At 46.2% G+C, this 26,029-nt stretch overlaps 1 protein-coding gene across 2 annotated transcripts in view; it reads right to left on the bottom strand.

Annotated features, from left to right (window-relative positions):
* PTPRT (protein tyrosine phosphatase receptor type T) overlaps positions 1-26,029 on the bottom strand; it is a 1,083,394-nt gene that overhangs the window by 686,663 nt on the left and 370,702 nt on the right. For both annotated transcript variants that reach the window (XM_060122182.1, XM_060122183.1), the window contains exon 3: positions 10,705-10,976. In XM_060122182.1, the coding sequence (XP_059978165.1) occupies positions 10,705-10,976 (272 nt within the window). The remainder of the gene's footprint in view (positions 1-10,704; positions 10,977-26,029) is intronic.

Here is a 26,029-nt window from a genome sequence, read left to right as displayed (position 1 = left end):
TCCTGGTTGTACCACCTTGTATGTGTACACCTTGAGCAAGTTACCTTACTGCTCTGTGCCTCGGTTTCCTCATCTGTAATTATAGTGCCTACCTCACTGGGTAATGATTCAGGTGAAAGGAGTTAATACACCACTTAGAACTATATGTGGCACACAGCAGGTTCTCAGCAAATGATTGCTATACTTATTCTTCATACTTGACCATTTTCCTACAATTACTGATGTTCATAGCTTCTCCCTCTCTGGGTCTCTCTTCTATTTAGGGTCAGGCAACACTTTACTCTCATGGTTCTTCTCATCAATCTGTGTCTATTCTACCACTGGTTTCTTTATAAGCACTTCTCCTATACCCACTCTTCAAATGTGGGCTTCTTCTATTCATTTTTGTAAACTGAAAACACTCTTCCTTCAATGGCTATCAATCCACTGATAATTCCCAAGCCCAGATCTCCATTCTAGACCTTTCACCTGAATGTGGGTCTCACTTATCCAGCTCACAGATCTGTATTTCCACCTAGATATCACAGAGATCCTCCAACACAATCTGTATACAACAGAGTTGAGCTGTCTCCCTCACTGCCCAATGGGCCATCCTTCCTGAACTATGGACCTCAGTGGGTTGCCCCATCCAGTCATTGAAAACTGAGATGCAGACATCTGCCTGGGCTTCTCCGTCTGCCCCACTCCTCACATCCTTTTTTTTTTTCTTTTGACTCTGTCTTAGTATTTCTCCTATCTGTCCATGTCTTTCCATCTCTGCTGTTTTAAGTTGAACCATATGAAGCAACCATCCTGTAGATCGAAACCAGTTGGGTATTAATGCCATTGCTCTGGTTCAAATCTTCATCACTTTTCACCTCTATCATCTCAACAGCCAACCAAATAGACCCTCTCTCTCCTGTCTTTTACTCCTCAGTCCAAGCTGTGGATGGAATGTAAGGTGGGTGATAAGATCAACAGAAAAACCCCCATGTGGAATCTTTCTGTGGTCCGTGTGGTCACTTCAGGTTAGTGGATTCAGAGGCCAGAGGTGTCAGCGGGGTCCAGAGATCTACAGCTGTAACGAGTGAGCAGGGAAATGGTGGGAAGTGTGGTGATGGCTGTGAAGAGGCAGCCTCCTTGGGCGGTAAGATCTATCACTAAGGCAACACACTGCTGCCTGGGAATTATGTACAGTGACTTGGGGCTGACAGTCACATCAAACATAGAGCAGCTGGCACCAGCATGACAGTCACTCCAGAAGAGGGGTTTACTAAGAGAGCAGGGTCCTTACGAGAGATTGAACAAACAAGATTGTGCAGAGGGTAGGGGGAAAGTTTGTAGAAATAAAAGTGTGATAGCTGCCTCATCCTGCAGAAGGAAGTCAGCGGAAGACCTTCCGATAAAGAATTACGTATCTAATTATATTTTTAATAATTCAAAGGAATCCAAAAGCAAAGTCCATAGGAAAAAATAAAAGGAAAACACACCAAACACAGAAAAACATTTAAAAGAAATAGCATAAAAGCATTCAAATTGCGTAGTAAAAATGATAAAAGAAAAAATTTCTATTGTGACAATAAATATAAATAGGTTAAAATAGTGAAAAGCTCTCTGACTGTCTAAATAAACGATGCCTAATCGTATGCTATAAGATAAACACCTAATATAGAATGACTCAGTAACCTTAAAAATAACAAGTTGAACAAAGACATAATAGGAAAATGCGAATAAACAGAAAATAGTTGTTGTAAACATAATGCAAAAGCATCAAAGTAGAATTTAAACCAAAAAGAAATACAAAAATCATTAAGTGGACTAAAATGGTCATTAAAAAAAAATGCGTGAGTCAATAGATTTAAAGGGAGAAAATGATGGGAAAACCCTCCAGCATCTGAACATTTTAACACTTGCCTTAGACTCTGACCAAACAGGAAAAAATATCAAGTATGTATCTAATGTGAGTAATAATGCATTTACTAAACAAATATAAAGAGAGAATAAAATTTCTGTTCAAATGCTCATGGATTATTTACACAAAGATCATATAATAGACTAATGTATAACTTCAATAAATCCTTCAAAGAGGAAACCATACAGGTTTGGGTCTATACATTTCCTAACTGAATTCCCTGAAGCAATAAATTAATGACAAAAGCTTAAAAATCAATTTCTTAAAGTTGAAATATTGTATATTTCTTAAATACATAATAACTATAATATCAAAGTATGTTTTATATGTTAACAAAAGTCTGAATAAAACAAAATTAAAAGTCAAATGGCAAGTTGAGAACAATATCTGTAATATCAATATATATGCCAGCTAAAAGGTAAATATCATGTTTTGTGTAAACAATTCTTGAGAATCAACAAAACAAACTCTCCAAAAGAAAAATCAGCAAGTGAGTTCAGCATGTAATTCATGCTGAACTTTTAATGACATTAGAGAGATTTTAATGACATTAGAGAGATTTTTAATGACATTAGAGAGACTACAGCAGTTGAATGTTTTCTTCTTTACACTTTTCTAGATTTTCCAAATTTTCTGCAATAAGAATGAGCTCCTTTATATTTACAATAAAAGGTAAGTGCTTTGAGGTGCACTACATTTTCATATCTCTCTGCATGTTATACTATCCCTGTGTCAGGTATGTACCACGGTACAATTAACTCTACTATAGCACCTATCACACCAGATTGTAATTGCTTGTCCATGAATTATTTCATTCTCTAAACTCTAAATCTATTGGGAACAGGAAGAGTGTCTCATTCATTCATATTTATAGAGACTCTCTTCTGTACCAAGCATTGAGGCACATGCTGGGGCTATAAAAGTGAACAAGAAGGTTAGGGGCCAAGCCCTGATAAACTTTACATTTTACGAATGGAAATGGAAATTAAAAAGAAAAATATGGAAAATTAAATTCAATTTTGTGATTGGTATTATGAAGGAAATAAACAAAATGTTGTGATTAACTAAGCGGCAGAGGGTCTACTTTACTTAGAGTGGTCAGGAGAGAACTCTAAGGAGGTAATTATTAAGAGTAGACCGGAAGGATGAAATTGGCAAGTCCAGGAAGTGGTGGTAGGACACGCAAAGGCCATGAGGCAGGAGAGAACTCAGGGATGATCTGGGAACATGAGAATGAGACCCTGGTGTGGCTGGGATATACTGAATAAGCTAGAGAAGCACAAGGCACGGCTGCAATGTTAGCTGAGGGTCAGATGACATGAGTCCTACACGACCCAGTGTGGAGCTTGAATTTTCTGCTGTTAGTGAACCATTTAAAGCAGGAAAGTGACATGATCTAATTGACATTCTGAAAAGATCATTCTGGCTGTTCTGTGGAAATTGACTTGGGGGTAGGGGGCACTTGAGCAAAAATGAAACAAACAGACCTAACAGTTGGCTATAGTAGTGACCCAATCAAACGATGAGTATGGCTTGGACAATGGTGCTGGCCATGAAGAATAAAGACGTTGATGGTTTGAGAGATATTTTCAAGGTAGAGATGAAAATAATTGCCGTTAGATTAAGAGGGGAAGAGTGAAGAAAAGAAAAAATGTAATGAGGACTCTTCAATTTAAGGCTTGAGCTTCTAGGCTGATTCTGGTGTCACTTATTGACACGAGGAAGATGAACGTGTGTGTCTGGGCACACAGGCAGGGCTACATCACGATTTCTTTTGGTCATGTTAAGTTCGAGATGCCAATTAAACATCTTAATGGATATACTGAGTAGGAAGCTGGCATTATATTCTGAAGCTCATGGACGATCTGGGACCAGAGTTACAAATATGATAGCTTTGGCATCTAATGTCATTTAAAGCTATAGAACTAGATGAGGTCACCTTGGAAGACAGAGTGGACAGTTCAGAGAAAGGACTAGGGCCTAAGGCCAAGCGCAGAAAGCCCAACAGTGGATTTCTTAGGATGGTAGAGATTGGAACATGCTTTTAGGTAGAGAGGAATGTGTCAGGGAAATAGCATAAAATACAAGGGAATGAGGGACTGATGAAATAAGATTCTAGAAGGGACAGAAGTCACTTGGGGTCAGGATACTGGTGGAGGTATCAGTATTGAACAGAGGGGCACATCATCAACTAAGACTGAATAATAATAAAAATAGAGAAATAAAACCACAATAATAAAGGTCAACCACATTAACCTTTTATTAGTAGGTAGTCTCAATCTAGCCTCTCAACAACCCTAAGAAGTGGGGCAAACTAAGCTACCAAAGCTCAGAAAGGAAGCCAGAGGTGGATCGAGGACTGAGGCCCCGGTCTCCTGGCTCACAGCCATGTCCATCACTGGACTTCAATGAAAAGCAGCCCTACTCTCATTTAACCAAAACACTTGGTTAAGCAGAGTTCTGACTTTTTCCCAGTTAATCAAAGTCCAACTCTATTAAACTCTTCTGACACTCTGTTTCTCACGTCATTACTCAGTATCTAACCTAGATCATAATTATTAACAAATATTCCATGAACGAACCCAAGGCTGGTCATGAGAGAATGGATGTATGATAGTGAAACATACATTTGTTCACCGCTCTCTCTCCTTCCTGTTGCAGAAATAAGGATTCTATAATGAGACAGAGAATCTTTCATTTATCAGAATTCCTCTGGGGAATTTTTTTCTGTAATGCACTGGGGTAGGTGAGTCTTGGGTTTCTCAAATATGAGTAATATTCTGTAAGAAACAAGGGGAAGAAGGTACTGTTCTTTTCATGAAATGAATGAATAATTGTAATAATGCTTACAATACATATAGTAACATACTGATGACTGTTACTATTACTGCCTTTTCTCTGGGCAGAGTGATGGGAGATGAGAAGGAAAATTCAAGGGAATGGTGGGAGAGGAAGAAAGTAATGGGCTTCCCAATGAGACTACCCCTTGTGCCCTCACCCCAAGTTTCCACTAAAATTCCTACACTCAACAGACTCTGATGTGAGTGATGACAGGTGGGAACTGGTAGGGGCTGGGCTTTGGGTCCATGTGGAGGTACACAGAAATTAAGAGGCACAGGTGGTTGCAGGTGCCACGGCGGTTGGGGAGGTGGAGGGGAGAGAGCGCAGAAGCATGGGGAAGGAGACGGTGACAACCCCCAGAATCCTTGATGAAGGCTCCGGACTCACAAGACATTAGAATTAGGGTCCACGGTATGTTTACAACAAAAGGCAGGTCCTGGATGCAGCTGAGAATAAAGCACCTCCCAGAACAGATGGGGAATATCCTCCCCATCACTGCCAGACTGCTCAGAGCAGAGTGCTCGCAAAACCTACAGGAGCCAAGAGGGCCCTGTTCTTGCCATGCAACTCCAGAGACAGAGTTGTTTTTTTTTTTTAAAGTCATGCAAACTGCCATGAGATAGAGCCCTCAGTGGCATGAGAGTAGAAGGTCACAAGGCTGGGGGTATCAGGAACAGTGCCAGGGAGTCCACCATTCTTCCCCAGAAAGAAAAGGAAGGAAGGCCCACGATGGACGGGCTTGGATCTTCAAGGGCCCACGTGGACTCACCTGCTGAGGCCTGTCCCCTGAACACTCACAATGGGGCTGACTCCGAGGCCCACATGCAACCTCCTGGGCAAGCTGCTTGCTTCCAGAAACAAGGGCCAACCCTGGGGAGCACAATGCCAGGCACCAGAGAGGGAGATCTCAGATGGTGGCTAGAACGTGCCACCGAAAGATTATGGGATGGCGGGCCTTAGCCACGGAGAAGCAGTGGGTACTGGGGTTAAGTTGGCAGGGTCAGCCTCTAGCAATTACATATAGCCCCCAAACCCTAAACACCCCCTTATCCATGCTGCATGCCTTATAGTTCTGAACGAGATCCTGGTAATGCCCATTATTGCTGGGGTTCTGGATGGGAATCTGGCAATGCACATGACTGCTAGGATTCATGGTTCAAGTTTCTGACCACGAGGAGCTTCTGTATGAAGCCACAGGGCAGGGCACTACGGAACACTGTTAGAGAGATCAGGTTTGGCTGCAGCAAGAGGCTGCAAGGCAGCTCACAGGGAAGCAGCACAACCAGGGACATTCAGGAGAGATGTGAGGGCCCCCCTGGATTCTCACTGCTGATAAAAAAGGAAGAAGCCCACTCAAACAAACGCAATAGCAGAACAGAGCACTGTCTTGTGGGGTTCAGGACAAGCAGCTGTTACAGCTACAGCTCAGCCCCCGGGGCTAGGTTCCCAGCCGACCAAGTTCTGGGGAATGTGGACCATTGGAGTCCTCTCTTCCCTTCTGGTCAGAAAGCGCCCCAGAAGACATCTGCAGCTTCGGGTGGAGATGCTTATCCCATCAATGTGCTTCTGGTCCTGGTTAGGAAGACCTACCAGCTCCAGTTCCTGGGGACAGACACCACAAAGGGACAGGGTGATGTCAAGACCCTCAGTGATAGAAAGACCTGCCCAGGTGTTCTGAGGTGAAGGAGAATGGTCATCTCCAAGCAAAGCACACTCGTAAGGAAACCAAGGCCCTTGAGGAATGAGAGCCAGGAATGGGAGATGAGCCAGAGGAGTGAGTGAAGAACTGTGAGAAGGAAGGGAGCTCTAGTTGACAGGGAGTAGCGAGGGCGGGGTGGAGGGGGCCAGAAGAAGGCCACCCCGTGATGCTCCACGTCAGGGTATGGAGGCAGGGACACTGGGGTGCCGGGACTGGAGCAGAAGGCCTGGGCTGGGAACCCCAACTTCCCTGCAGGGCAGCCTTCAACCCCAAGGTTGCCATGTGTCCCTGCTGTCAACTGCACATCCCCCAACCCCTAGACCTTTAGAGACCTCCTGGTTTGGGGAAGTGGAGCTTGCATGGAAAGGCACAAACCTCTCCCGGCACAGGAGCTGCTGGGCAAAGCCAGGAAGTCACATCCCAAGAGAGGCTCAGAGATGAGTTACCCTCATCCCCTCCACAAAAGGCAGGCTGTGTGCCTGTTTGGGGGAGGGTGTGGCTATGTCAGGACACAGTTTAAGGGGCCTGGCATCTTAGGCTCACCACTGAAGTCCTCAAGCAGAGAATTTGTAGAGCAAAAGTTTCAAGGAGCTGCAAAACACCTTCTCAAAAGATAAGAGAGAAAAATGCTGGCTCGCCAGCACTCCTCTTCGGAAGAGGACCACATATATTTTCATGGTGAGGGTGGGGGTGGGGCTTCTTGGGGTGAAATCAAGAGAGAGACGCTCTTCCCCACACCAGCCCCAGGAGACCTGCCTAAGACAAGGAGTGCTCGCTGCTTAGCGGGCAGGGGTGGTGGGTGAATGAAAGAGGAGTCGGGGTGGAGTCTGAAGGAGGTAAAGTGGCCCCCCTCCCTGCGACGCCCCCTCCTGAATTGTGCAAGAAGTTACCAAACCCACAGAGCGCCAGATGCCAGAGGGACTCCTGAGGAAGGGACTGGGCTTCGAGTCCAGTTAAGTCCAAGTCAGGTGAGTCTTCAATTTCAGAGGTCTACAGAGCTGAATAAAAGGTAATTTCACTGAGGCAGGTGACGGAGGATAGAGAGAACAAGCGGCTGCACGACTCAAGTTCTTTTATTTTTTTAAATATTGGGACAGAAAAGTTTGGAATCATTAAAAAACATGAAATAGAATTAACATCACCTGGAAAGGGGCAGCCATCTGCAGTACGGCTTCAGCGGCACCGGATGAGCCCTTGCTCTCCTGAGAAGACAGTGGACAGTGGGGGGAACGTTCTCATCCCAGGCCCTGCTGACGGCCTGGGGCCAGAGAGCCCACTAATAAGAAAGATGAAATGTCCCTGCTTATTACAGAGCTACAAGTCAATTTTAGGACTGTGAAATATGACTTTAATAAATGAATACATAAGCCATCAGGGTCTGAAGCCCAGCAGTGCTGAGAACCGAAATGGTATTTAGTCCACAGAATCGTGCATGCAGAGCCAGAGCTTGGGGTCTGGTGAATTTTAAAATGCATTTGGCAAGTGTCTTTGAATCTCCTGATGGGCCCCTTTTTCTCTCCCCTGATATATGTGTGGGTGGTGCCCCTGCATCTGTGGCAGGTTTGGGAACAGGCCGGTACGTGTGCTCCCGTGTGTATGGCCGAGGGACTATCTGTTACTGGCTGTGTGTGTGTCTGAAAGACACACGTGTCTTTTCTGAACCGCTGCTCTCAGTGTGTTAGTGGCTTTTTCACCACAAAGCTAAGAGCAGAGAAAATGGAATGGAATCATGCTGCAGTGCCCAACAGCCTGGAAATCAGAACATTCTCCCCGATGAGGCTGCTTACGACAGGGATGGCTCAGAGCCCAACCACAGCAGTATTTCTTTAAAGAAGGCCTCCCTCCTCCATCCTCTTTGTCTGTTCTTCTCTCTTCCTCCTCCCTTCCTTCCAATAACTGCTGAGGCCCACTGCAAGCCTGATATGATGTTATATATATACTATCTCATTCAATCCACGTAAGAACCCTTCATTGGACACACTGACATCTCTACTTTACAAACCAGAGAACTGTGATTCAGAATGATGATGGGACAGACCCAACATCGCACAGCTAGTGAACGGAAGATTCTCGGAAGGGGCATGCTTTTTTCCCTAAAAGCAGGAAACTCAGCTTGGAGCAGAGGACCCTAGGCAGGTTTACGGGGACCTCAATTGACCAATAATATCCCCTTCTCTGGAACACAGGACATGTGGCTACCCAATACAGGAGTTACTGTCAGATAAGTGAGTGGCAATATGCTTACCACAGAGCTGGGACGTAAGAGATGCCTAAGAAATGTCCTTTTTTCCCTCTGTACCCCATCAAAGAGCATAGCCAACCATAGGTCTATCCCTCTCTGGGGTCACTTTTCCTGCTCTTTCCACTTGCACCTGTGGCCCCATCCTGTATCCATTTGCATCAGACCCTAGGTAGGGGGTTTTCAGATTAGAACCCTAAGGCCTCCTTGATGGGATCCATGGACTTATGCAGACACTTGAAGTTTATACTCAGTGAAACGGGGGGGAGTTTTGGAAGCAGGGCACCAGGATTCTGGTCCCAGCTTTGCTAATGATTTGCTCTGTGCTCTTGGACTTCACTGTCCATCTCTAGACCTCAGCTTTATCACCTACATCAGGGTTCAAACTATGGCCTGGAAGCCAAATCTGGTCCATCACCTGTTTCTGTACAATAAAGTTTTCTTGGAAAACAGTCACGCCCGTTCATTTACGTATTGTCTATAACTGCTTGCACGGTACATCTGAAAGAACTATACCATGGGTTTTGAACTGAAGGATGCCTACAAATCTCCCAGCCACTCACCTTGCCACCCTGAGGTCCCTGTTCTGCTTCCGACTCCAGAGAAATTTCTCCAAAAGTAGATCTACGTCACTTTCTTACTTAAAACCTTCCATCGGTGGGCATGGGGATTAACTTTAAACAGGCACAGGGGATCTTATGGGGTTGATGAAAATGTTCTAGAGCTGGTTTACGGTTGTGCAAGTCAATAGATTTACTAAAAATCACGGATTGCATACTTAAAATAAGTGGATTCTATGATACGTAAGTTGTACCTTAATAGCGTAGTTTAAAAAAAAACTTTCGGGGGCTTCCCTGGTGGCACAGTGGTTGGGAGTCCGCCTGCCAATGCAGGGGACGCGGGTTCGTGCCCGGTCCAGGAGGATCCCACATGCCACGGAGCAGCTGGTCCCGTGAGCCGTGGCCACTGGGCCTGTGCGTCCGGAGCTTGTGCTCCGCAACGGGCGGGGGGGCACAGCAGTGAGAGGCCCGCATAACGCTTAAAAAAAAAAAAAAAAAAAAAAAACTTTCAACAGCCCCAGGCCACAACATGGAGCTGTGTTCCTCTAAGTGAGCTCTGTGGGCTGGTGACACCCTGCAGAGTGTGTGTCATCAGTCCTCAATGGGATAAGAGGCTCCTCAACGAGATAAGAGGCATTTAGAGAGTAGCCCAGCAATTTGGCATTACTGTGACACTTTGATTGCAGTTTATAAAAGTACTGGTCCACAAGTTGAGGAGAAGAAACCTGGTCCTCCACCACAGATGGTTTGAGTAGTGCTGCTCTAGCCTAGAGAATAAATTTACTCTCCTTAGCCTGGCATTCAAAGACCCCATGACCTACCCATCCCTGCAGGCTTAGCTCCCAGTAGATCTCCTTTTCGACCTATAAACAACCTAGTTTCCAAACTCCGCCAAAATCTCCTCCAGCCCATGGTGTGCACTACCCCTGTCAACTCAAATGTCTTTCCCTTCCTTTTTCAATAATTAGTTATTCATCTTCAAGACTCAGCCTACGCTGTCTGGTCCTCTTAGAAGCCATCCTAATCGTCTTGCCCCCAAACACCGTCTTCCTCAGGGGCAATATGTGACTGGTTATCTCATCTTTCTGAACCTTAATTTTTTCATCTGTAAAACAGGCATGATAATAGTATCTCCCTCATCAGATTGTTATAAGAAATTATTGTATAGAAGGCTTCAATAGCTAGCTTCCTCCAGCAACCTGTGGAATCCACATGCATCCCACTATATTCTAAGTGTTTGTTTATTTATCAATCAGTTTCCTCCTCCAGACTGCGATCTCCAGGGTGGCACGGGCTGTAGAGGATCTCTTCTGCATCCTCCAGGCCTGGTTAGGAGAAGCAGCTTGGTAAACACGCGTTGAACAAGTGAGTAAATGAAGTCCTTTCTAGACCTAAACTCTAAAGAGGGCAAGAGGTGTACAGATAGATTATTACTTTAAAAAAAAAAAAATCAAACTACGGTAAAACAGCATACCTGGTAGAAATGTGGCCAGAAGGTGCTGATGGCAAGCTCTGTCTTCACCCAGCCCTCAGTGACGACCCCAGACACGTTCCAGACAGGGTTCCCCTGGGGCCCACCGTTCACCTTCACATAGACATTCAAGGCCCCCGGGCTGGACCTGTCGCGGCTGGAGAAGTAGTAATGGAAATCGATGCAGTGGGTGTCATTCTCCTTCAGGGTCGGCAGGAGAAGGTGCGCCTTCTGGCCAGAGGCCCTCCCAGAGCTGTTCACCATCATGAAGGATCCTGGAGACCCACAAAGGGGGCGGGAGGTAGAGACAAGGAGAGAGAAAGAAAATCCTTCTGAAAATCAGTCACACCTGTAAACACAGTGGCCAGAAATCCAGTCCCTCTGGGAGGATATGGTTGATCCCCAGAAACCTACATTTCCTCTCTGGAGTACTTCCTCTCTCTTCTGTAACTAGGAATAAAAAATCCTACTCACCGAGGTGGTTTTAAGAATTAAGAGATGGTGACATACACGAAGTATTCTACAAAGTAAACAGTCTATAAACATGTACAGAAAAAAAAAACAGCAAATATTAAAAACAGTAGCTCCAACAGGAAGCATGGAATAAAAACTCAGGAATTTAGTTAACTGCAACCTCCGTGGGTGAAATGAGGTGAAATATCACCTCATTCGAGCTTGGGTTGTCTCAATGGAAGCAGAAACTCTACAGCACCCAGGTATTGTTTTAACATATTCCACCTGGAGCCTTGCATTAGTACAAGGAATATATCAGAGGAGGACATATAAAAAGTACAGTATATTCAAATAAGTGAAGAAGACCTTGAAAAAATTTGAGAACCAACTGAAAGATGGAATGGAGGGTAAGTAATACTTGCTAAGCACTTAAGGGGTACCAGTGTGATGCTTACTGTCTTATTTATATATTGTTCAATTTAATCTTCAGAATGACCCTGGGAGAAGGAGAGTTTTCATTTTATTTAAAGACTGAGTGACTCGCCCTGGACCACTCAGACAGAGAGGCACGAGACCCAGATTTTCTTCAACCTCAAAGTTTATGCTATTTTTATTATTTGCAGAAAACATGACTAGTATTTTCAAACACTGGAAAAGCCTGTCTCCTAGAAAGGAAGTGAGCCTCTTTGGAGTTGCTTTGACCGATTAAATGGTTGTTTCTAGTTCTTCACCCCTCCCTGGCTCCATGCCCTTGACCTTTGGCCTTGCAGTCCCTCCCAAAAGAGGCAGAGAACATGTCCCCGTCCCCGTCCCACGACTTTGGGCTCCACTCGCTTTGATCAACAGGAGACTAACAGAATGAGGCTTGCCTAGCTGCGCTTGCCCGCTTGCACTATTGCCACCTTCCATGAGAAGAATGTGCCCCAAGCAGCTGCTGCCGCCTTCAGCTTGGGATCAAGGACAGACACGTGTGGAAGAGAACTAAACACAATGGATAGTAAAGACCCAAGCCAAGCCACCCACACAGCTGAGAGCACAGCCACATAGCCAAGGAGCCCAACCTGGCTCAGCAGATCCACCACGGGGGCTCAGACCCAGAAATGTGAGAATAAACACACACTGCTGTTTGCCACTGAGTTTCCTCTCGGTTTGTTAGGCACATTACTGCGGCAATAGCTCACTGACGAAGGTCACCAGAGATCAGACTTATGAAAGAAACCACAGGGAGGCACATTTCAGTTCAAAGGACCTTTTAACAAGTCAAATGGATGCAAAATGGGATGGACTGCCTGGGAGACAAAGTGAGTTCCTCATCACCGCAGGTGGCTACACAGAGCCTGGACAAACTGAGGAGCCTTCTAAGGAAATTTCACAATCAACTGGGAGGGCTAAACTGTGTGACTTAGAGTCTTATGATTCTATGAAATAAACTGCATCATAAAACACAGTAGTGCTTCCCTGGTAGCGCAGTGGTTGGGAATCTGCCTGCCAATGCAGGGGACACGGGTTAGATCCCTGGCCCGGGAAGATGCCACACGCCGTGGAGCAACTAAGCCCGCATGCCACAACCACTGAAGCCCGTGCGCCTAGAGCCCCTGCTCCACAACAAGAGAAGCCACCGCAATGAGAAGCCTGCGCACCGCAACGAAGAGCAGCTCCCGCTCGCCGTCGCTAGAGAAAGCCCACGCGCAGCAACGAAGACCCAACACGGCCAAAAATAAAAACAAATAAATAAATAAACTTATTAAAAAAAAAACACACAGTAGATAAACTCAAGTTTTTCTGGAATGAATATTCCCACCTAGAAAACCACTGCTGTTTTGAAATCTTATTTTAGCCACTAAAATCTTCAGCTGGAATGAAACCTTAAGACCACTTATCCTCAACCAAGATGAGCCACTTCAGTAGCTGTAAGGAGCCTCATTCTTTCACCCTAATTCCCAAAAGACTAATCGCTGCAGATAATAAATGCTGGGCAATCCGTATCTTGTCGGGGTTCTAGAGGGTACTGGTCACTCGTAGCCTGTCTCCTCTGGGTTCAGGACAAATTTAAAAATAGACACAGGAGAGAGAGAGAGAGACTTCAAAATCTCCGCTTTATTGTTCACAAAGCTGGATCAGAGGAAGGAACTTGGACTTGAGGCCAAATTAGGCTTCCTGCATTTTCTTCCCTGAACCAGCATGCAAAAGCAGCTGCATGATCAAGGACTCCTTCCTTCCAACTCAACCCAGATCCCTAGGGCTCATCCCAAAAATGAGCCAACAAGAAGCAAGGTGATAAAGACAGAAACTTGAACCAATGGCTAACAGACTTTCAACATCCCACCAATCAGAAAACTCACCCACCCTCTGGGGTAGGAGCCACTGAAAGTGGAGCGAAAAGTGGTATCTTCCCCATGTTTCCAAGAGAGTCAAGTTCCCTGGTTTAGAGCCAGGCAGTAACACAGGGTACATGGAGAGCTGTCCCTTGTCCGATGTTGTCTCTAATCATCACCAACTCCCAATTGAGGCAGCAAGGAAGGAACCACTGCAGGGGGGAAACTGAGGCACAGAGGGAGGTTGGTATCCATGCCCATGTCTGTTTGCTGACCTACATCCCACAGGGTTCCAGAAGGTTCCCCTGGGACAGATGAGTGATGACCCACAAGACCCACAAGCCTCTGGCCACAGAGGGAGGGTGGGGCACAGCTACTGGTAGGGAAGACAGCCTGAGAAACAAGTGGTGTCTGGCTCTCTCCACTCAGAATCCTGGGATGCCCCGTGGACATTTAAGCTCCTATCCTCCTGCCAGTTCACACCAGGGGTCTTAGCGTCCACAGCAGCGAGAGTTGGGAAGGTTTCCCGTCCACCAGCTCAGGTTCCCCCTCTTTGCATCCTAGCTCCAGTGGCGAAGCAGGCTCACTGAGGAGATGGGGCCATGTGACATCCATCCGCTCCAGCAAGTCTAGGGATTTCTCCATCTGCTGCCTCCATGATTGTTAATAAAGGATGCTGCCATTTCCCTGAAGGCAGAGCTGGTGGATGTGCTTGGCCCTCCACCAAGTCTTCATGTAGCAGAAGTTGCTGGTTGATTAGCAAACCTGTCCTCTTTGTTCTGGGCACATAGCTGGATTATACTCCCCGCTTCCTTTCAGAGTTTGGGGAGGACATGCAACTAGGTTCCAGCCAATGGGGCCCGAGTGCGAAGTCTACCACTTCCAGCTTGGTGCTTAGAAGCAGACAGCCTCCACCCTGCCTCCCCCAACTCCCACTGCTCCATTCTCTTTTATCTCATCCTTCCAAGGATGATTCTTGGACCAGGAGTCTCAGCATCACCGGGGAGCTGGTAAGAAATGAAGATTCTCAGGCCCCAGCCCAGGCCTATTGCATCTGAATTAGCATTTTATCAAGATCACAAGGTGCCTTGTACGCACATTAACGTTCCAGAATCACTGCTGCATTGTCTTTCTCCCATCCACCAGCTGAAAGTACAGGATTCCAAGAGCCTAAGTGACGGCAAAGCCACAATTAAAGGAGCCTAGTTCCCTGAACGACCATGACCATGACCATGACCATGACCATGACCATGAGGAAGGCCGCCCACAATTAGGAACATTCATTTTGGACTTTAAGTAAGCAAGCAAGGAATAAACTATTATTGGGTCATTAAGCCGTTAAACATTTGACGTTTATTTCTGCAACTAGCATTATCCTTATTATTTTGGCATCCCTGTAGAGCCCCTACTTCCTACAAGTCCCTTTATTTAAGGAGATAACATGAGAAATGATAACAGTTACTAAGCAAGGCTGCAGGATGTTCCAAATAGGGACATCATTAAGAGCAGTGTCCTTGGGTAAAAAGAAGCAGAAAGAAAGAAGAGAATGAAAATAATGGACTCCAAAAATAAATCCTTGAGAAGGAAAGAAACATCCTGGACCTTCATTAAGATACTTTGTGTCTCGGGGGGCCAGAGTTGGGTTGGGTTAGGGTAACAAATCACGTTCCCCATCACCACCACCCTGACCCCCCAATGGCGATCTGTGTGACCTGATATGCATCCTCTGGCCTGTAAACCAGACAGAAAGGTATGTGTTTGGGTGCAAGTCTCAGGGAGATAAACAAGAAAACTGAAAAAAAATATATAATAAAGAAAACAATGACTGCCCATCCCACCCCACCCCACCTAGACTACCCGCAAAGGAGGAAAAGGTCAGGCCAGGTGGGAACAGCAGGAGAAGTCCTGCTCAGGAATGTCCTGGTGAGGCTGGGGGAATGCGCAGTGCTGCCCTGGAGTCCAAGTGACACAGTGTGAGAGAGGAACCTCTGGGGATGTGGTGGCGTGCGGGAGGTCAGCGGCATCGGTATCTCGCCCGCCCCGCAAGAGGGGAGGGGGACTGTGACACTGTGACACCCACAGCAGCAGCCATGGTGAGGGTCTCCTGCGCCACGCAGGCAGTGAGCTTCCATGAGGAGTCCAGAAAGGGGCAACACGGGCAAACGATCTTATTTATACTCATGCACTCACAACATGCCCAAGGATTCTTATGAGTGACTGGGGAGAGCCTTAGGAGGGCAGAAAGAGGCCCGGCAGCCAAGCAGGTGGAGGCTTGGGGACACGAGATTTAAACCCCGGATTAGTGTCCAATTACTGCTATAACTAAAAACCAAAAACTCGGTGGATTCATACAACACAAACTTATTCCCTTATGGTTCTGGTGGTCAGGAGTCTAAAATCAAGGTGTTACAGGGCTGCTTTCCTTTTGGAGCCTTCAGGAGATAAACTGTTTCCTTGCTTTCAGTGTCTGCCTGCATTCCCTGGTTCGTGGTTCCTTCCTCCATCTTCGAAGGGCATCACTCCAACCTGTAGTTCCACAGTCACATCTTTTTCCAACTTTGATTCTTCGGCCTCCTTCTTATAAGGACCCTGTACATCGGGTCTGCCCAGACAACCCAGGATCATCTCCCCAGGGCAAGATCCTTCATTCAATCACATCTTTTGTCATGTAAGGTAACATATGCACCTTTCCAGATATTTGTGTTAATACAACCACACACACGCTCCCAAGCTACCGACCGAATCAGAAGCCAGCAGCTATACACTGTCTAAACTGCAGGTGCCCTAGGGAATCTGAGTGTTCCTACGTGAGGGTAGAAAGTTCCTTGCGGTATCAGAACCCATCACGAACGTCTTCGAAGGGGAGTATGGTATAAAAAGCAAATGGTAGGGTCGAATCATTTGGCTCCCAATCTGGACAGAAAAAAGTAAGTTTTGGGGATAGGGCAGGCAAGATCCCCCTTTAGGCAGTGGAAACTCATCAGGGCAGCGGCCAGTGTAACCTCGTGTCACCCGTGGCTCACCAGGTACCACCCCCCGTGGGTGGCTGTTCTCAGGCCACCCTCCAAGCTCAGTAGACTGATGACCTGGAGTAGAAACATGCCACTCAATATCTGAACTCCCTTCCTATGTCTGGGGGAACCCCTCAAATTTTTAAGCAGAGCCCATTTCCTCTATGGAAATGAAAAAGATGTCCTCTTTCCCAGTCTCCTCTGTAGCTAAGACTCAGGCAGAGGATGTGAGTTCTACCAAACAGGCACACACAACCGCAATTTCTGAACCAGACACTAGTGATGAGATGAACCAGAGCTCAGTGAAGCAGAGACTGTGAAGAGGGGGCAGCAGCCATGGAAGAAGGTGCTTCTGAGTTGCAGAGGCCGCAATCAGTGGACCGTGCAGCAGATCCAGCCTCGTTGGAGTGCAGCACAGCCGTGAGTACACACAGAGGAGTGGTGACTAACTCAGCCGGGGGTGGGGGTCAGGACATCTTCCAGGAATGGACTAAGCTGAGCTGGAATTTGAAGAATGAACAGAAGTGAAACCTCACCAGTCATTGAGCATATCATGAACCCTGACAATGGAATCTGACCAGCTTTAAACTCCAGCTCCAAGCAACACTCCCTATTTATTTCCAGAAGTCCCCAAGGCACCCCAGTTAATGACACCGGTCCCCTTGTCCTCATAGCACTTCCAGGTGCAGATCCCTCATGTGCCTTTGTCATCGTTTGTGATGTCTCCACGAATGGGTAGGTCCTTGTTACTGTCTCTGCCCTGGGACAGACTCAGGGGACACACAATAGAACTGCTTTGGCCCGAGAGTCCACAAGGCTCAAGAGGCAGCTCTTTCTGCAAACTCACATGGCTTTTTTTCCCCTCCTCCATCAGGGTCTATGCTCACTCAGCACCTCTGCCCCCTACAGGTCAGCTCTTAATTCCACTTGGCGTCATCCTTCATGATGGAGTTCCTCCTCCATCCGTGGCCCTGCAGTCACTCCCTGCAACAGGTTCCGTCCAGTACTCTCATATCCTAACTGCACAGGGCTCAATTTCTTTTCTCTCCTGATATCCCTTTCCCAGGAATACTGTCAGCCCCATCAGGTTAGCGTAGATCAGCCGATGTAAAGAGATACTGGTGGTACAGAGCTGAACTCCACACATTAGAATACGAAAGCCTCTCCTCTTTCCCAGTCGGGATACCTTCCATGGAAGTGGGTCTGGTGGTAACTTGGGAGGGCATTTCACGTAGAGCAAACAGCACGTGCAAAGGCACAGAGGCAGGAAACCACAGCATCCAGCAAGGCAAGCACAGTACCTCAGGGAAGGGTGGGATCCTGCCATCTACAGACCTCATGTGCATCTCGTCTACCTTACAGAGGTCTGGCCACATCCTCCAGAAAGGAAGCCAGACCTCTGAGTTGAGCACAGGCCTGCCGTTTTAGAGACTGTTCGGGACTGAAAGCCCTCATATATCAGCAGCTCGGTGGGGCCCTCTTTGATCAACAGGTAGGCTTAATTAATATCATCCCAGGGCTGTCAGTTTCCTGGAGATCAAGAACGAGCCTGTCATTATGCCAAGATCAGCCAGAAACAAGAAAGAGAAAGACTGTAAGTACATTTCTTCCCTTCTTCTTCTTCCCCCCCCGCCCCCCCCCAAAATCCACTGGCGTGATCAGGAACATAAAACAGCGTTAGTTTCCTCATAGTTATTATACGTAGTACCAAAAACTGTGGAATTAAAGCAGGAAGTACTCTCTGGCTGGCCATAAACTTTGCATTTTTCCCCCCTTCGTGCATAATAACGCCTTGATAAGAGCCCCGTTATTGATGTGTCTGCAACATAGATCCCCTTTTTGGAGGCAAAACGCTTCTCCGTAGCAGATGGTGGCTATTGTGTTCACACATGAGCACCTCAGGATTGCAGTCCTCACGTCGGCAGTAAAAAGAAAACCCTAATTGAGTTTTTAATGGCTTTGCACATTGTTCATTAAGATTACATGAGTGTGCTCGCAACTGGCAGCTGAGGGCCCGGAGCTCTGAGAGCTCAGAGCTGTCCCTGAAGACCGGTGGCCCTGCCAGCTCCCAGAGCCAGCACCTACGTGAAGGGAGCGGATGGCGGCAGGGACCCAAATGCTGCCCGCAGCCAAGGCAGCTGTGGCGGCATGTAACAAGTCCTGGATTTATAGTCAAGAAAACTGGGTTTCAGTCCCACTTCTGTCATTTCTTAGTTGCCTCACTTTGAGCAAGTCAATAAACCTCCCTGGGCCTCAACGTCCTCATCTATAAAACGGGATAATGAAAGCTACAAGTCCAAGTTTTGTGGTTGATCTGTTTTCAGTGTATGTTACGTATAACACTGGACTTGACTCAATAAATGTTAATTTCATAACAAATGGTCAGCAGCAGGTGATAATGGGTCCAATGCAATTTATAACATGTTTGATGTCAATAATGTTTACTGAGAACTTAGTACATGCCAGGCATTGGTCTAAGCATCTTTCCACATCCCAGTGAGATGGTGTCATGCTATCCCTGTTTTAAAGCAAGGAACAGTGAGGAAGAGGCAGGTAAAGTCTTTTTGCCCAAAGCTACAGGGGTAGAAAGTCATAAACACACCAATTACGCTTGTTCAATAATCAGAGACTTCAGGGTCTATAAATGCCCTCTCCGATTTAGTAGCTAATAGCAACAGGTGCCTATTTAAATTTAAATTAATTAAATTAAAAATTAATTTACTCAGACACATTAGCCATAGTCCAAGGACTCAGTAGACACCATATTGTACAGCGACGACAGAGAAAATTGCCATCACCCTAGACAGTTCTATTGAGTAATGCTGGTCTAGAAACTGTAGATTATTCATCAAAGCATAACAAACTATAGCCAGGTGAGACATAAGAGCTTAACTGCTCCAACCAACTCACTTTAGAAATCCCAGTAAGGGGAAGGGACTTGACCAAAGACACACAACACAATGAAGATTCAGGGTCAGGTTTACCTGACTCCTGTTTCAGTTTGCAGCATAGACAATCCTGCCCACCGTGCCTGAGCTGTATGGTCACAGCAGTGGTTCCTCAAAGAGCTATTTAAGAGGGGAAAAAAACCTCATGTTACCTCCAGGAGGTAGAGAGTTCTTAAGCATTCCAAATGCCCGATGCCTTTTAGGGGTACCCTGCACACACAGGGCACTCACAGCCTCAGTTCTGAAATGCAATTTAACAACTATTTGTTGAGCCCCCTAGTCCTGGTGTGTGGGGATGATGCAGGACACAAGGAAGCCCTAGAGTTACCTGGTCTGGATTGGAACCCCAGCTACCCCTCTTTTGCCTGGATGACCTCAGATAAATCTCCTAAACTCTGTGAACCTCAGTTTCGTTTTCTGGCAAAACAGCCACAAAAATACATCTTATACTGTGGTCATGAAGATTAAATGAAATAGTTTATAACGTATCTAGATAATGATTGCTGCATTGTAGGTCCTCAAAAACTAGCTCCTTTCCGTCCTTCCCATTCCCCAAAGTTTTCAATGTAGTGGGGAGACCTCGATAGAATGAGGAAGAAAATGGCAAAGACTACTGAGAAACAGAATCAAATCTGCTGCCCCATTCCCACCCCTTGCAATGGATCGGTCATCAAATTCTGGGGATGCTTCCTCCTTGTGTTTCTCCTTTCGTCTTCTTCCTCTCCACTCCCACAGCCGCTGGCCTAGCTCACATCCATCACATCTGTGTCATGGACTTTCTGCCTGCTTCACGGATGTCTGCAACAACTTCCTAATCGGTCTAGTCCTTAATTCTTTCACCGATGCAACAGCAAGTAGGACCATCTTCCTGAGATGCAAAACCAACCATGATGTGTCCTAAACTTCCTAGAAAGTCCTCCTTTATAGGAAAGGAGGACTCCCTGTTTCCTGTAAAGTCCAGAGTCTTTCATGGGGATGTTTGGAGACCTCTGTACCCTGCCTCTATCTCCTGCCTTGTATATGAATACTCTCCCCCTACACAGCCCTCATCCACTCTATGGTAAGTATAATAACGGCTTCCCAAAGATGTCCATGTTCTAATCTCCTGGAACCTGTGAATATGCTACCTTATGTGGCAAAGTGGAATTAAGGTTGCAGATGGAAGTACAATTGCTAATCAGATGACCCTGCAATGGAAGGATTATTCTGGATGAGAGAGGCAGAGGAGGCAGAATCGGACAGGGATTTGATGATGCTATGCTTCTGGCTTTGAAGATAGAAGAACAAGCCATGAACCAAGAAATGCAAGTTTCCTCTAGAAACTAGAAAAGGCAAGAAAAGACTCTCCCCTAGAGCCTTCAGAAAGGCACACAGCCCTGTGGACACCTTGATTTTATACCAGTGAAACCCATTTAGGACTTCTGACCTCCAGAAATTGCTGTTACAGCAGTAATAGGAAACTAATACACACTCCAGACTTCCCTGCTTCTGGGTTTTCGCTCAGGTGATGCTGTTCCTGAAATCCACACTGCCTGGCCCAGCCATGGTCCTTCACTAAATTACTTAAATGCAGTTCTCTCTGTGGTTTTCACTAATGCCTAGAGAACAGTTATTCCTGCATTGCTGACCCTATACATACCTCTGTTATAGCTCTCCTGCACATGGCCTAATTTAAAAGTCCAGAATGATGAAGTTTCGCTGTCTGATCACAATAAAAGGGCAGGGGGCACAAAAATGTCAAAAGATACAATGCATCATAAAGTAAGAGAATATATGTAGAAGAGAAACAGAGTTCTACCAGTAATATCATGAAAACTAATAATCATTAAGTCAATCATAAACATAACACTTTACCAATAGCCAGGGAAACAAACATATCATTCGACATTATTCATACTATCAATGAAAGCCTTCTAATTATCATGTGTCAAAAAAAAGGAAAGAAATGTGCTTCCTTTCTAATATACCAGAAAATGGGGGGAGGGATTAACTACAGCTTAATGGATACATAGTATCTATTTAGAACAAAGAAAATACATCCCGACGTTTCAAAGGCACCGAACACTTGTGAACATTTTTGTCAGAGTCAGTTTGTGTGAACAAGTAATAACTATTTCTGTAATCATTCATTCAGACCAATAAGGTGAGGTTTAAGCATTTCATATGCAAATGTGTTAAGACAGCTCTCCAACACACAAGTTATCTGATAGTCCATGTAGGTGTGGATAATGCAGTTGAAAATGGAATTGAACTCAGGTGGTTGGATCTGAAGGTGCTGCTGGAAGGGGGCTCTCAACGTGGACCCTTCCCCCAAAGACCAGGTACCTGGGGCTCTGCATTCCTTCCCCATCACTGAGAAAAAGATGAAAGGTGAAGAAAAGAGGGAGAGAGAAAAGAAGAGGGAGGGAGGGAGGGAGAGTGGGGGAAATAAGGAAAGGGGGAGAAATCAGAGGAGCAGACAGGAAGGAAGAGGAGGAGAGGAGGCGCAGAGGAAGAAGGAAGGGGAAAGGGCAGTGGTGACACCAGGGAAATGGAGTTCAGGCGAGGAAAAGAAGGCTGAGCAGAGAGGGAGGAGAGAGGAGGACCATGATGGAGACAAAGCAGAATAAAACCCAAATCTGAACCCTTTAACATCTTCTCCTCCGCTTCGCTCCCCAAACCAAAACCCAAACAAAAGTGTTCACACTTTTAGACCTTCTAATAATCTTATGATGAAACCAGACCCGGCTAAACATCACGCAGCACACCGGGTTCTCCGCACGTATAACTACATAACTTGCCTCCCCCAACATCTCAGTGTAGCATCTCAACATCCCAGGAGGAAAAATAAGCATTACTGTAGGAAAAGCAATGGAACCCAACACAGGACGGAATGAGAACTCAGCCACACAAACGGTGAAATCTAACGGGTTTGTCTGAGTTGCTCTTTGACATGGGAAATCGCAGAACTCTACGGCGAGGTCGAGACAGAACTGACGGGCAGACAATGTCACTCTCCCTTCAGACTCCGACCCCTTCCTGTGCATCCATCTTAGACACGTGGTGCCTCTGTGAGCGAGCAATTCTCTCTCCATTTCTTCACCTGGAGCACAGGTGTGCAGCTAGAGCTTCTGAAGTTCCCTCCAGCTGGAGAAGTCTACAGTTCCAAGGAGTTAAAGTCACATGACGAAGCGAGTGGAGAGTAAGGAGACAGGACTGGCTTGGATTTTCTAACTAGACTCCTATGGAAAGGGGTGAAGGAGGAGAGACCCTTTTCCCTGGATCTGGTTCCTGGAGAAACAGTCATTTTGATCTTCCCACAAGAATTCCTTTCCTGTATTAGTCACATCTGCTCATTAATAACAACAACAGCAAACACATACTATCACATTTTACTTCTATTCATTCATTTAATTCTAATACCAACCTTCTCTTACAAATGAGAAAATTGAGGCACACAGAGGTTAGGTAACCTTCCCAAGGCCACACAGGTAGCAGCAGAGCCAAAATTCAAACCCAGGAAATTCTAATCATCATTTAGCTCTTAGGCTCCACACAAGTGGGCATGTTGTATTTGCTAGCAAGGGGTCATCACACGTTTCCTGGGATTGGCTGGCCTTGCTCTGGGGAGCTGGAGCAGGTAGAAAGAAGGGCAATGAGTGGGAGGAAAGGACAAAACTGAAATCAGTTGTCAAGCTGCTGTCATATTAAGAGTAAAGAGAGGGCTTCCCTGGTGGCACAATGGCTAAGAATCAGCCTGCCAATGCAGGGGACACGGGTTTGAGCCCTGGTCTGGGAAGATCCCACATGCCGCGGAACAATTAAGCCTGTGCGCCACAACTACTGAGCCTGCGCTCTAGAGCCTGCGAGCCACAACTACTGAAGCCCGTGTGCCTAGCATCCGTGCTCCGCACCAAGAGAAGCCACCGCAATGAGAAGCCCACGCACCGCAATGAAGAGCAGCCCCCGCTCCCCGCAACTAGAGAAAGCCCGTGTGCAGCAATGAAGACCCAATGCAGCCAAAAATAAATAAATAAAATATATAAATTTATTTTTTAAAAAAAGAGTAAAGAGAACAACAGGGCTGCCGGGAACATTGTCAGACCCCAAATTGTTCTTGACATTCATTGGGCTGAGTCCCTTGCTTCTGCAGCTCTAAATCTCTAAACTGAAATGACATGGAACTAAAATATATATACTTTTTAAATCTCCAAACTCTTCACACATCCGTTGGCATGATAATATTTTGATTAGTTACATTTATGCTCCAGTTACACTCAGAGAATGTTCAACAGTGTTTTATATAGAGCATGTTTGCCATGCTCTATGGAATATACTAGGTTATTACTTCGTATACGTGCAATGGGAAAAGCCACAAATGGAAAAGAGGGGAAAAATGCAAAATGAAGAAATGACTAAGCCTGTTAAAATAGTGCTGTCTTGGCTTCACATTACTAAATTGGGTCATTGCTATCATCTCCCAAGTTTTAAAATACCAAGGCTTGAAGAGACGTAAAGTGTTAAAGTCTACTTGGCCTCACCTGACGCTTTTATCTCCCAACATCTGGGTGTGATTCTGAAAGCAACCTCGTCACGTCCCCACAGAGTGGCAAGGTCAACACTGGGGAAGGTTTGTGTTTTTGTGCTTTTTTCTGGGGAGAGGGCCCATCTATTTCTCCAAGAGGTCCATGACCCTATCCATAATAAATAAATACATACATAAATTAGGTTAAGAGGTACCCTGAGCTTTGCAAAATGCCTGCCCTGGAGACGCTAGGACGGACTTACTGTGAGGGCTGGCTAGATGACCTCACATCATTTTGTCCTTCATCAGCAGACCAGATGGTGGTTGGTTGAGGTGAGGGCATTACACTGTCTAATGCTGATGTCAGATGGGCTCTCTGCCCTGTAGAGATGTGCTACAGGTTGTCTGTACCCTGATTCCACAGCAGCTTCCCCTCAAATCCTCAGCCACCAGGGCTCACCTTCTCCATTTGTTTCCCCTGCCACTGCATCCCTACGTCAGCTAGCACCTCCATGCCTTGGTTTCCTCCCCGCATGAAGGCTAACCCCTTCACCAGTTTCCTCCCCCAAACTCCCCTGAACCAAGCATTTTATAAATTGAGTGAACTCGGTTCTAACATCAAATATTACCTGCAGACTTGCCATGTGTCTGACACTCCAGAGAAACAGCAGTCAGCAGGACTGTTTTTGCCCCCCCGGAGATGATGCCAGGTAAAAGGCAGTTGTGAGGATGCGGGGAGTCCCGTGATACCTCGTGTACACGGAGAGAGATCTAGCCCGGACTTGATCTGGGGGAGGAGGTGTACAAAGAAAGAAAACAACAACTTGCTGGAGCAAATAAACCCCAGGCTTAGGCCTATGGTTGTATAGGTGTCAGACAGGTGAAGAGGGCGCAGAAAGCATGTTCCCAGAAGATGAAATAGACTCTTTCAAAGCCAAGAAACAAGACAGTCTCTAAACTGTGGTGGGACTAGAAGGAATTGTAAGTACAGAGCAAGTATCCTACAAACCACCTCTCTAACCTCCCAGCCTCACTGTGTAGATGAGGAACTTGACATTCAGAGAGGTGCGGTGACTTGTCCAAAGTCACACAGCCAGAAGGCAGCAGTGCCAGGATTCACACGTAGGTGTGTCTGGCTCCAAAGTCAGTGCTACTTTTCTCTAAAACAGTGGATCCCCGAGTGAAGCATGCATCAGAATCACTTGGAAAGCTTGTTGAGAGATGGTGGGTCCCACCCCCAGTAGGTTTGGGGTGGGGCCTGAGAATTCTAACAAGTGTCTAAGTGAAGCTGATGCAGCAGATCCACGGGCCACACTTTGAGAACCACCAGCCTAGCTGGTCTCTAACTGCCAGCCCTGATGAGCCAGGGGTCCATAAACTCGGGCAGGTGGACCAGCAGTGCTGCCCCGTCTCTCCATCCAGGGCTGGCAGGTATGCTAGCCTGCTGGAGGAGGCTCCCTCCTACCCTGGGCCACACCCTGTGTACCTCTCTTAGGGACAGCAGGGCTCTGGCCACCCACCATCAAAGGTGAAGTCTCTCTCTACGGCTCAACCTCAGCAAGGCCTCTCTGCTGACGTGAGCAGTCCCCCTTCAATCATTGGTAATCACCAAGAATATCATTAGATACTTATTTACTCCCCCAAATGTACTAGGGTCTGCATAGAAAATAGCACCATAATTATTCCTCCTCTTTCACCAGCCTCTAAGGAGCTGCAAGAATTTGACAACTGTTATCCAATTAATCCTGACAGCTTTTGTTTTTAAAATGTAAAGGTATTTCTTTCATCTAAGATGGGAAATGCTATTTCCTTTTTTGAGGTGAGAATGAGGGCAAAGAGAGGCCAAATGAAATGGCCGATGTCACTAGGGTCATTTCTTGCCCCCTCTCTCCTGAGAGGTCAGGGGATTAATGTAGGAGAAGAACATGGACTCTGGATTCAGACTGCCAGATCAAATCCCAGCTCTATCAGCTACATTCTGTGTGACCTTGGGCAAGTTACTGAACCTCTCTGAGCCATAGTGTCCTCATCTGTAAAGTGAAAATGATGACAGTAATAGGAGTACCTGCCTCAAAGGTTTGTTATGAGAACTAAATG

This window comes from Lagenorhynchus albirostris, chromosome 15, assembly GCF_949774975.1.
Source record: "Lagenorhynchus albirostris chromosome 15, mLagAlb1.1, whole genome shotgun sequence".
In the NCBI taxonomy this organism is placed as follows: Eukaryota; Metazoa; Chordata; class Mammalia; order Artiodactyla; family Delphinidae; genus Lagenorhynchus; species Lagenorhynchus albirostris.
Note: the sequence above shows the minus strand (reverse complement) of the source record. Positions and strands in the feature narration are given on the sequence as shown.